The following is a 13069-nucleotide window of genomic DNA, read 5'->3' as shown; positions in this document are numbered from 1 at the left end:
ACATATTGATTACATGTAGTCTAGCAGAAAAAAGTTCATCCAGTGTCGGCAACAAACTGGATGTGCTGCATTGTTTAAATTGACGAAGCTTCTTCACTGTTTGAAACAAGGAAATAATAGGAGTTCATAAGAATGGAGAAAACCAAGAAGTGACAAATGCAGCCTTTCGATTGACACCTCGGGATTCTGACAGTTGTGGTACAGCGCTTCATATCAACTGTTTCTTACACTTTATTCATCTCTTGTTTCAAAGCACACAATAATCTTCCTGCCTCTGATGCAGAAAAGTCACAATACCTTTTATCAGGCATCTGCTGGAGACTACGTTGAAAGGATGTCAAGTGGAGGTGCTCTAAAAGAGCATATTTTGACAAGAAGCTGATTCCCCAACGTATTGATACAGTACTTGTGTCTTTAACACGGCCACAAACCGCTGGCTACACGAAAAGCAAACGTTTAAACTAGACCAAGATGCCAAGCAGAGGGAAGTCAAAAAATAAACTGCAAATAATCGGAGGGTGGAAGACTCACACAAATTGAAGGAACGGGAAAAGCCCTTAAGAAAAGGAAAGATGCCTTACACACAGGCGAAACGCAGGGTACCGTCCAAGTTATCGTCTAGAAAAGGAAGGACTGAAGATACCAACAGCTTTACTTTAGGAGATTGCAGAGCAGTTTCTGACTCTTGTTATACAATGAATGGAGCAACGCCAGGACACAAGCATATCTAAATTTTCACCAATTTACACTTATTCATTGGTCTTAGAGGTCGGTGTTTTCGGATCATCTTCCTATCTTAAAATTGATCAAATGTTATATTTCTACAGCAAGGTGGTTAGATTGCCTGGATGAATTTTTTCATTACAGTTCTCAAATATTAGTGAAATAACATTAATTTACGAAGGGAGATTCAAAATCTACATAATCAAAGAAAAGCACTTGTGATGATGGTGACCAGAATTGCGTTTAAAATTAGGTTAGTACCCTCCCCCATCAGACTTGGATACATTGAAAGAAGATCTGGATTGGTACACTTTAGCTGTGTGGCAGGTCCATGAAGGTAGAGGTTGCCTAAATAAAGGGTCCAGGATATGGCTTCATTGGCAATCTTACAGCGTGTTGAGCTCGACGAGGTAATACTTAGCAGAGAAAGTCAAGCAGTACGTCTGAGACAAGAAATACAATGTTTTAAGTCATATAAAAGCTTAACCAGACATTTTAATTTAGGATTTATAAATGTGTATGCAAGTGTGTGGTCAAGTTAGTCTACTGTAAGGAAAAGGTGGACTGAACAGTGAAAGTGAAAAATGTAATAAAATGTTGTTCAAAAAAGAAATTCTGTCAGACACAAAACATGCTCCTCATTAGTAACCCCATGCCCCCACCTTACCTGTGATTCATAATCTCCACAGTGCCGTACTGCTCGATCCACAGCTTGCCGATGATGACATTATGGACACAACAGGTAGGGTTTGTCCATGTGAACGCTTCATTATATCTGTGATGACAAACAAAGCGGAGCGGCCTGTGAGATGCAGCGAGCATGATCCCAGCTGATGATGAGTCAGTCCCATACAGTTTCATAAATTTCTCTCTCACACTAAATAAAGCACTTACCTTGGGTAACAATATTTCTAGTGATTACTCTACCTGCATGAATCTTCCCAGGAGCCACAATGGATCCAGAAAAGTTGAAATAGTTCAGTAGGAGACGCACCAGCTCCAACTCAACCTCGGACCCTAGCCAGATGTAACATCATGGCACGACCGCGGTGCTTGGACCTCAATTACCACCCCTTTTTTTTTAGGGTCAAAGACCAGCTTGATGAAAGTGATATAAATGCAGTGCAGAAAACATTAACTTGGAACCTTATCAGAACTACCACAACACTCCTTAGAACGGGGAGGTGGGCAGGTCGGCAAGGAATAAGTACGCAGATAAAATATGATAGAATAGCCACCAGAAACATCATTACCAAAAGTAAGTAACATATTCTTCTCCCCAAGTCAACTGCTATGGGCGTATGGAAGATTATAGGGAGACAATGCTCCCGCTTGCGCCTCGGGCTTCAGATTCAGGGCATCTGAGTGACAATGACCATGACCCAAGGCAGGGACAGACGGTAATTTGTGGCCTAGGGCGCCCCACCACCTGTCCCAATGTCTGCACCATCACGATCAAAATGTGGACCGTGCAGCTCACTCTTTCTTAATGACTATGTTGGGACCCTGCTTGGCAGGTTCCAGCCACCCAGCTACGCAATGGATGGTGAGAGTGCTGGGTCCCCTGGTGCACCCCCATGGGATGATTTCCTGGTTAACATCATCGTTCTTTAAAAAGGGGAAATGTTTTGGGAGGGTTAATGACATTTGGCCCGATTGGGATGGGGAGGGGGGTTATCTTTTTACAGTACACGGGGCAGACATTTGCATGCTCCAGGAATTGCATCTAACAGAGGGAACAGAGGCACACTTGCGTGCAGGGTGGTAGGGAAACACACTGTGTATTATTCTACCTATGCACATGGGGCCGCCATAATAATCCTTTAGGGGTTGCCCTGGCACATACGTCAGGTTCTCTGTGACGAACGGCAGCAATATCTTATGCTATCCGGTACATTGCAGGGCCATCCGCTAAGGCCCCTCATGAACATGGCCCCAATTTAGATGACCCCTATTTCTTTGCAGAGGTTTGGAGGCAGGCGAGCACGCTTGGTCCCGGGGTGCTTTTGCTGGGGGGTGACTTTAGTGTGGTCTTAAACCCCTGGAAGACAGATCCGGTGACTCTAGACACCCCCACAAGAACACTGCTACACAATTGCGACTTACCATGATTGACAATGACCTCACTGATCTCTGGCATTCCCAACATGGAGATAGTGTGGAGGGCTCGTGTATGCCCACTACACACACAACATGGTCAAGAATAGATTACTGGTTAGCTGCGCGCACTATGGAATGTATTGAGGACCCACATCACCCACCTGTTGTGGACACATTTTGATCATGGGTCAGTACTACTAGAGAGGACACCACCTCCACACCCCCTCCCCCCCCAACTGTAGGACACGTGCTTTCATGTGGCAACTCCTGGAAGGGGCACTGCATTGTCAACTGTTCAGGGATGAGCTCAATGTTGGCCGTGTGACCTCTCAGTCTGAAGGCCTTCAAGGCTGTCATCTGAGGGGTGTGCATTGTGAAGCAGAGTGCTGCGAGGGGACCTCCAGCGCCTCTAGGAAGAGATCTGCGCCCTGGAATTACAATATTTTGCAGACTGTAGTGCATCCACACTGGCGGCCATCTGAGGCAAACTTACTGAATTCGAACAGGTGGCTCAGAGAGAAACCCATTACTTAGGAAGGGAGGCCCATGCTCGATGCTATGGGTAGGGAGATCGGGCGAGAAGGACACTTGCTGACCTCCTACGTAAATCATGGGCGAGTGACAACATTGTTGAATTATATCATAACCACCACTGCACACATCTTGGTATTAAGGCCATACAGAGAGAGATGACTCATTTTTAAGCCACATTATACACGTCTAAATAGACTGGAACTTCTGACCTCGCTTCCTACTTTAATTCAGTGCATCTGCTCTGTCTTGAGGGCCACCGCAATTCCTAAATGAGCCTATGAGAGTGGAGGAGGTGATTCAGGCATAAGTGCAATGCCTGGAGACAAGCACCCTGGCTTAGATGGCCTCACAGACACCTTTTATAACGAGTTTGCTCAGTTCCTTGCTCCACATCTCCTCGCCATGTACCCCCTCACAGCTGCAGTTCTCCCTCCTTCCCTGAGGGACGCTTTGATTATTGGGATATTGAAGCCAGATAAGGATCCGCAGCAATGCGAGTTGTACAGACCTCTAGCCATGATGAACAAGGATAATAAAAGTCTGGCAAAACTGATAGCCTTGAGGCTGCTCCTGCTCTTGCCCATAATTACCGGCCCGACCAATCCAGTTTGGTGCCTGGCAGATCGAGAGCCCTCAATCTACTTCCACGCTTCTGCATACTACTGATCCGGCACTGAAGGCGGTTGCCTTTTTTTCTAGACACAATTAAGGCATTTGATCAACTTAAGCAGCCATACCTCTTTGCGCAGTTGTCTCATCTTAGAATGAGTTCCTGGTTTATCAAGCTGATCAGCCTCCTCTATGCCAAACTGATTGCCTGGTTAAGAGAAAATGGGATGGTCACCCCCACCTTCTTCCCAGTATCACGTGACACCTGACAAGGGTGCCCCTTGTCACTCATTTTGTTTGCTATAGCCATGGAGCCACTGGCAGCCCGGCTCAGGCACCATCACTCTCATTGTGGCCTCACCTTTACACCCCGTCGGTGAGGGTGTTCATCTATGTCGGTAATGTTACTCTATATGTGAAGAACCCACGGGATAACCAAAATCAGCCGATTAAAGAGTTTATCACATTTTTAAGCCATATGGGCATAACTATCAACAGGGCCAAGTCGATACTGTTATCATTGACAGACGCGACACAGGAATTCCCTTCGGAATTCCCGCTTTGGTGAGTAAGGGGGCCTGTGCGGTACCTAGCTGTTTGGGTGAGCCGGAATATAGATGAGCTGTGGAAAGCGATCTATGGCAGACTGATGACCTGGTTGAAGGAGCGAGTGGAGGCCTGGTCCAGACTCCCATTGTCTCACTGGAAGACTGGCCATCGCTAAGATAGTGGACCACCCCAAATTCCCTTATCTATTTCTCAATCTACCTTTTCAATACCATTGTGTTAGAAGCAGCTCCAGTCACACTTGCTGGCCCTCCCTTGGGCAAGGAAGCAGCCTCGGATAGCGTGGGAGATGTTAACCCACCCAATGTAACAAGCAGGGCTGCGACCGCAGAACATGGATCTATATAACTTTAGCACCCAGGCACAGCTTGGGTATTACAGGCTTTATCCTACACAGTTCCAGGCACATAAAGGGCCCCAGCATGACCATGTGGCTTCTTGCTCCCTCCAGATGGTGCTATACCTTGCTCCCAGGCAACTGAGGAAGAGGATTGACACAGTGGTCTGTACAGTATGGGAATGGAGCGCATTTAGGCTATGTGCCCCTTCGACTTGGATTATTGATCACTGTTCCTTGCCTAGCATGTCTGATGCTGGCACCCGGACAAGTCTGCACCATCCACAGCTAACAACCATGGGAGCCCGATACCCCTACAGCACCTGTATTGAGCAGAACCTACAGGACCCAGGCGTCACATTCTTGGTTACGTTTACGTATTACCAGCTGCAAGCTGTTATACGCATACTGCATGACTTTTCCAGAAGCACTGCCCACATTCCAGGTGCTGAAGGCAAGTCTTGTAAGCCCTTCCACACGCAGACTCGTTACGAGGCCTTATACCGCCATGTAGGTGACCGCGCCGGTTCGGGTCCCTGGTGCCCAACAGATGTAGTCTGATGACCTTGAGACCCATATCACTGAAGACCAATGGAAGTTTTGCTGCGCTCACGCTCAAGCGCTCTCACCTAACTACAGGCTGTCTCTAGTTCACTTTAAGTACCTGCACAGGCTCTATCTCACTCAGGCGCAAAAGCACAAGATAGAGCCAAAGGAGAATGCATGCTGCACCCTCTGCGCAATGCGCTGACTTTCTCCACCTTGAGTGGACCTGCCCGTAAGTGGGGTATTTTTGGACAACATGTCCTTGATATTATTGAAGAGATCATAGGGTTACGCTACTGAGTTACGTGAAGGACGTCCTTTCAGAGGTGCGCAGCTTGACCGCGATTTTACAACTCCTTGCGAACGGTCAGAAAATAGGATGGCTTTGAGACGTGGCCTTTTGCCAGGAACAATTAACCGCTTATTGGAAACTGATGCTTGCAAGGTCGCATCCTAAGGATTTTTGGTTTCCTTTGGAGATGTTCCTTAGTGTGCAGAGAGCACAGGAGGAAATGACTGCCAGCCTGGAGGCAGAGGTAGCTGATTGCTAGATGGAACAACCCTTCTGAGGGTTGTGTCCACCAGGCAGATTTATGCTCCCACTGGGCATGTGCATGGGGTCTGAATATCGGGCAAACTGGAGCATGCCCTACATTGCTGAGCGGCTTCACTCTAACGCCCCTCCCCCCAAACCACAGCATTCACAATATAATTTCTATGCCAAAGTATACTTGATGTGTCACTGTACTGTTTATGTTTCTTCTTGCCCTGGTATGAGAGCTGCACCTTGCTCTACTGACTTAAAATTCCAATACAACAATTTTAAAAAAAAGTATTCTTCTGATGGACATTTCAATTACCAGATTCTTCACCACATGAATCATTACCGTAGCAATACACCCAACAGGATGGTCTTACTAGAAACCTCAAACATCCATGCCATTATGACTCATGTTGGTGACTATCACTGAACAGTGTGGAGGTAACATCTGATGAAGGAGTCATTCAGACTTCGGCAACAGTCGAGCATGTGTCGGCTAGAAACACCGAAGGATTCCATGGAAGACTCAGTCTTGCTTCAGCAAAGTTGGCCTGGTATCCCCATAACACCTAACATACAGAAAGCTATACATCCTCACATCATCAGAATGTTTTTTTTTTTTTAATTCAATAAATGATTGTTTTTTTTTTTTTCAACAGCACAAACAATTGAAAATAGGTCAAGTCATCCGTTTCTGCTTGCTGCCAGCATATCCAACAAGGGTCGGCCATCAAATTCACCAATGTCACATTTGAAACTTGCAGAAGAAGGCGATGCAACCCTCTGTAACCCTTGTTTATTATCTCCCTTCGATCGGATATGGAACCAAAATAGCGTAGAAGTAAGAGTAGCTATATACAAAAAGAGCACACATATGACAAGCACTAAGACATCAATGTGGCACACCAACCAAACAGACAGCTATGAAAAGACAAGACACAAACATAACAAACATAAGACAACTGCGTGTGGCTCGAACCACTAACCCATCAGAAACTAGGACTAAAGGAGGCCCCACCATGGCTCATAACATCAAAGATAAACACAACAACTCCGCAGGTGAATGGCACACCACAGACGTCAAGTCAGATAAAGTTGGCATGGCATATACCACAACATGACAAAAGGTTTACTTGGAGGAAAAATTCCTTCACCAAGGTGCCCTAAAAGGTATAGGAGGGCGAAATTCCAATTACCTAAAACCCAGGACATAATGTTTAGGGTTAAAATAAAAAGACAGAACAAAAAAAGCTTTCATGTTTATTATTCCACAAGAAAAGTAGATCCAACCTCTTGCAGCACAAACTCTTTGGTTGCCAATTTAGAGTGTACAGTTTGGTTGTGGTTAAGGTAGGTATGCATCCATGTGTACAAGATGCTCAAAATTGTGCACATGGTTCATCAACGCAAAGTCAATAATATTAGGCTCACAGCTTTTCTGCGTTGTTTACCATCGTTTAGCTGTTTAGGATGTTACCTCAATATTCATTGATATGTAAACACAGGCACTGGACTCCAAATATAAGCTGGGTTTTTTACAGTAACGTTTTGTGAAGTCAAGTGAATGCTTAGAAGTAAATTTGCCAAAGCATTTCACAAGGCACTTCCTCTGAAACTAAGAGAAGATCAATACCACAGTTTAAATAATGGTATACAACTTGAACCCTGCCCTATGCAGAAATCTGACTTGACTTAAAAGCGATGTCAGATTCTGAGCCCTCCTGCGATCAAAAAGTGATTAGAAGAGGTCAATCAAACAGAGGCGTTGGATATTCAAATATTTAACAGAAATAGCAGCATGGTATGTTCAAGCGTTTGGTATTATTAGAAGTGTGGTATAATCGCAGCCTTGCAAGAATCCGAACCTTGACATGATGCAAGTCCTGATATGAAGAGATGAGATATGAAAACATCTGCGTATGTTTTTGCCTCACTACGTAGAAACAAACGGGACAACTGGATTTTTATAAAAGACAGACTAAGGAAGTAGGCTGACTCTTGGACAAGAAGATATTTTGTAAAATGCACACAAATGATAGTTGCAATTAAACAAAAAGGATAAAAGTTGCAGAAATGTTATGTTAAACTATTGTGCAATTTTATTAGACAGATTATGATTTCTCGAAGCCATTATGAAATTAAATATGCTTGATGCATGCCAATGAGAAGAATAATCGAGAATCCGTTTAAGGCCAATGTGGGCAAAATTTTGGAATACGAAACAAAAAAAACAAAAAACAAAAACCAAGGCCCATTCCTAAAAAAAAGTCACAAAAATGCAAAAGAAGTTCTATAACTTTGCATCCGTGCAGAATTACGAATTCATTGAATTCACCAAACTTTACAGAAGTGGTCCTACAAACCATTTTTTTCCTTTTTCCTTTTTCCTTCAGTGGGAAAATATTTTACACCACGAAAAAACTGTTTTCCCTCCATCGTGAATCCCTAGTTTTGGAGGGGGTTTTCTTAGCACCCTGGAAAACATTTTGCGCCTGCAATTGTCAGTAGTAAATGTAAATTATTCCAGAGTGGGGATGGGTTGGAGAAGAGTTGGTGAATGCCCTTAAACATGCACTTTTGTGGCCAATACATACTCCCGGGGCATGCCACGTTTCCCTTGCTTCCTGTCCGCTTCAAGTAAATATTCTTACATGAAAACCTCCATGCTAGTAAATCCTTTTTTAAATGCAAAAACAACTTTTGAGCATCATACCTAGGCTTACATGAATAAACAGCTCCAAGAATCAGGCCCATAGCATTTTGACTTCAACAAGACCTTTCAGATTTGATCTACTTGCAAAATGTAAACTAGTCATTGAATTAGCAGTTGGTACATATCCAGTTATGGCAAACAAGGGAACTAAGGCACAGTGACAGGAAGTGATGTGCTCAAGATCAGGCTGTTGGTGGCCATGTTGGTCCTCTTTTGGCAACCTATGCACTGGACCACAGACACCAGGCTTTATTTACATAACATTTTGTGAAATGAAGAGAATTCTCAAAATTACCGGAGCAATACACAATATGCTTCCTCAGAAACTAAAGTAAGAAATTGAGTAACGGTACTGTTAGAACAGTAGCATGTCTTGAATGCTGTTATAATCAGAACTCTGGTGTAACATAATTGCTGCCATATTCAGAGCCCTACTTTGACCAAAAAGCTTTTCTAAAAAGATGCCATTTATAAACCGAGCCTAAACATATACAAAGGTTTAACAAAAATAGGACCCTTGTATATTCAGTGTCGGGTATAATAAGAAAAGTGGACTAATCAGAGATTGGTTCAGATGCCAAACCATGACATGAGTATGGTAAGGCCCGGCATAATCAAAGAGGACAGTTTCAAAGCACTAACCTAGTGAGTACGATGCCATAATTTTACACCCCCTCCATGTCATCAAACAGGACAAGTTGATGTGTATACAGGGCAAGTAAATTAACTTCTGAAGCATTCCGTCCGTTGGAAATTTGATAATTTATCAAATTGTACATCTCTGAATGTGCAGCACATTAGCTATGTAAGCATACAAAGATTCAACAAATGGTTGGAACCAAGACGACAACCCACCACTAAAGGGCACAACACAAATGCCTATGACGTCTCGGTCCCTTCTTTCTTACAAGACCACCAGGCATCCATAGGAAGATGATATCATATGAAAGATTATATCATCCCAGCAAGGGGTCATCGGTATTATGGGGGAACAAGAAAACAGACAAAAGGAGGATAGAACTGCATGCCAAACCATGCAACCCCTTTTCGGCTCACTGCCACAAAAGGACCAATTCTAACGTTTGCCTCCCAAGGGATATGCAGAAAAATTGCAGAAACCATGCAGTGTGGATCAAAGTAACACTGAAACGAGAAAGTCTCACAAAGATTGGAAAATGGAACAGAAGCATTGCACAATCAACAAGGATGACGAAAAGGCAATACCAGCACCATCAGCAGCACGCTGGCGCATTGAACTGCCCTCCTGCAGAAGGGACTGGAATTTATTTCTTCTCACAAGTCATTTATGGAGAGCAGGAAGGGGAAAAATATACAAAGGGGGAAGAAGGAGTAGGAAAAAGACAGAAAAACTGCCATAAGGGAGAAAGCTGGAGCACAAAAGAGTGAGATAAAGGGCTAGGCAGGGACTGGTAGAAGATTAGAGGTGCTGAATACGCAGCCTTTGTGGACAATTAACAACATCGGCCACAACATTTTGAGCCGAGCTTTGGGCACCGGCTCTCACCGTTATACAAACTAAGCACTACAGGTACACACCATAAAAGCCAGACAGTCTTTAAAATGGAAACGACATGGTAGTCGACAGGGTATGACAGCTGAAACAAAAAGCAAGGCCTTAAGCGGCAAATTGGAGACTGTTGAAGTTGAGACCGTGTCGGCAGTATCAGCAGAGTTGATCAACCCTGCAGTAAAGACCTCCGACGTAGGCTTTGTCAAAGGTCCAGAACGCACCCTGTGGTCCCAAGGAGTACCAAAGGGAGCCGAGGGAGGCCAGAATACAAAGCTGTAGCTTTAGTACAGTCATTACCAGGGGCCACAACTTGAGGTCTGCCCCTGGGGACAGAAAAGGCAGCAGCGGATGCAACACCACAGGACACTGAGCCGGAGGGGAATCAAGCACCGGCGTCCAACTTCTGTCCATCAAAGCACCATACAATTCTGAGGAAGTTTAGGTCAGAGCCATGGGAATAAGTTCTATAACTATACCTATCTCATAACAGGACCAGACGAGCTACAGAATCTGTTGTTGCACTCTCTAGACGTGAGAGATCTCTCCGGGACATGGTTGGAAGCGGACCTGCAGATGTATGCAGAATCAAAGCCCCAAGGACAGTAGAAGGCCCAAAGAGGACGTTCAAGAGAGACCAGATCAACATCTTGGAGAGCCTGACACTCTATTACTGTATTAGGGAACCTGCTCTGAAAGCACTGCAAAACACTTTTTTGTTTTTTAAACTAAACTTAACACAAAGTAAAAGTGGATCCACGTGAAACAGCATAGAAAAAAGGATGGCATCAGAGCCAGGGGTGACGCCACATATGTGTTTTCCTGAAGTCATATACGAGGAGGAACTGCAGCAGAGTTGGGGCCATGGCATTACCTACCAGTGCAAGAGAACTATTTGAACTTTTCTGGATCCCGTCTAACAAAAGATTCATGAGGTGGGGAATCTTCAGAAAGCCATTAAAAAATTGAAGGCTAATGGTTCACTAGAAGAAATAGGTCAGACGGTTTTCAATTGCAGCTTTAAGTGCAAATACTAATTAACATTACTTTTTTCATACGTAGTGCTTAACTCGGATTGATAGCCACTTTCGTAGCACTCCCAATTTTAGCACTTTTGTAAACTTTTTGTGGATTGAGGCTGCAGGATCACATTTGATGAGCTCTATGAACCTAAGGAGCCCCATTATTCATTGCTTGTATGCAGTGACATCAATATACATTATCACACAACACATGAGGAATAAAATAAAAAAATCCAGGTTATATAAAATGACCAACATCAAAAGTGAGGTGAGAGTTAATAGGGCCAGAGTGCCACTCTACAGCGTAAACCACAGGGAGTGTACATGATTGCAGAAGGAGCTTGTACACCGATTGACACTACCAGTGGTGGCAGAATATGAGTACTCATGACTGGAGGCTCTGAATTTGGATTAAAGGAGGGGATGAAAATGCAGGTGTCACGATACTAGATGCACCAAAATGTAATTGACAATATTACAGGAGATACTAGAATGTGAAAACCATATCACAACGTGGGAGGGATAATATTTATTAAAATAAGCATTTCTGATACAGTGCCAGAGTCAGGACGGGTGCAAAGCCCATGCGCACGCAGATTTTTCCTAAATTTACAAGTGAACCCACATTTCAGAGGCCCTTAAAGGGTCTAAACAGAGCAGATAGTGTTCAGCTACAAGGAAAGGAAGGGAAAAATCAGTTGGAAAGTTGCATGAGTTCACCAGAAAAAGCATTCGGTCTAAGGAGGTCCGGCTCAATAGACAGCCACTGATGGAAAAAACAGAAAACAAACTTAAACATGAACTCATCTTCCACCAAAAAGCAGAAGGTTTTGTTTAGTGGACAAAACCAATAACGTGAAATTAAGTTCCTTCTCTAAGTGGATCACATTTCTATTTTTAGACATCTCATACATTTATTTATCGAAAGTCACCTTTTAATTGACGCTGAAGCAGTACTTTGCTGTGTGTCGATTTACAAACTATTTACACTCCAACAAAAAAATGCCTATTGTGATCAGATTAAATGTATCAGGCCTTTAATTACTTGCATCCAATATCAAGAGGCTTCAAGTAACGTATTAATAAAATAAAATTATGTGCTTTTGGTTACCATCTAAAAAGTAATAAAAAAAAAAAAATACGTTTAAAAGTGTTTTTTATAGGATGTTTCAATATGGTAGCTACTTTTGCTTCAAATTAAGCATAATTACTCCATTAGGGAAAGCTCACTATTTACTTTCTGCTTCCTTTCACTTCAGAGAGACAAACCTTGATGACTCTGTAGCTGGAGCAAACAGTACACAGAGCTGTATGTAAACTGCGGCCCTAATGTTTTAATTGGTCAGGGACCAACTCAGGATGTTTTGGTAATAGTCTAATGACACCTGGTGAAGATTCAATGTGTGTGTTGTGCTATACGAGTGTCAATATAGCACAAGGCTGATGGTTCTTCGAGACAAACTCCGACTCTACCAGAAATCCAAAGCAGCCTTAGCTCTTTCAAATTTCTCCAGTCAGAAGACCATGCATTGGGAAAGTTATTTTGCTGTGCGGAAGATTCAGCTCTGGAACTCAACAACTAATTAAGCATTATTAACAATCATCTAGATTTTAGGAATCATTAAAATCCTGTAGGGTGTCCAACACACAACTTTGAAGGTTAACTTCGGTTGAACCGTACATATCCGCAGTTAGCAAACTTCCTAAATCTCTTCTCACATCATTATCACGCATAAGAGATGCTACAAGCAAGTGCGTGACAATGGAGCACACCCAAGAATACCTAGTGTGACGCCCAACATTGCACACTTTGCTGCACAATAAACTCAGTCTTCCAACATGAATAATC

General features: G+C 43.5%; 1 protein-coding gene across 3 annotated transcripts in view; it reads right to left on the bottom strand.

Annotated features, from left to right (window-relative positions):
* OSBPL2 (oxysterol binding protein like 2) overlaps positions 1-13069 on the bottom strand; it is a 279173-nt gene that overhangs the window by 68070 nt on the left and 198034 nt on the right. For all 3 annotated transcript variants that reach the window (XM_069243148.1, XM_069243150.1, XM_069243149.1), the window contains exon 8: positions 1391-1498. In XM_069243148.1, the coding sequence (XP_069099249.1) occupies positions 1391-1498 (108 nt within the window). The remainder of the gene's footprint in view (positions 1-1390; positions 1499-13069) is intronic.

Source organism: Pleurodeles waltl, chromosome 7 (assembly GCF_031143425.1).
Source record: "Pleurodeles waltl isolate 20211129_DDA chromosome 7, aPleWal1.hap1.20221129, whole genome shotgun sequence".
Classification (NCBI taxonomy): domain Eukaryota; kingdom Metazoa; phylum Chordata; class Amphibia; order Caudata; family Salamandridae; genus Pleurodeles; species Pleurodeles waltl.
Note: the sequence above shows the minus strand (reverse complement) of the source record. Positions and strands in the feature narration are given on the sequence as shown.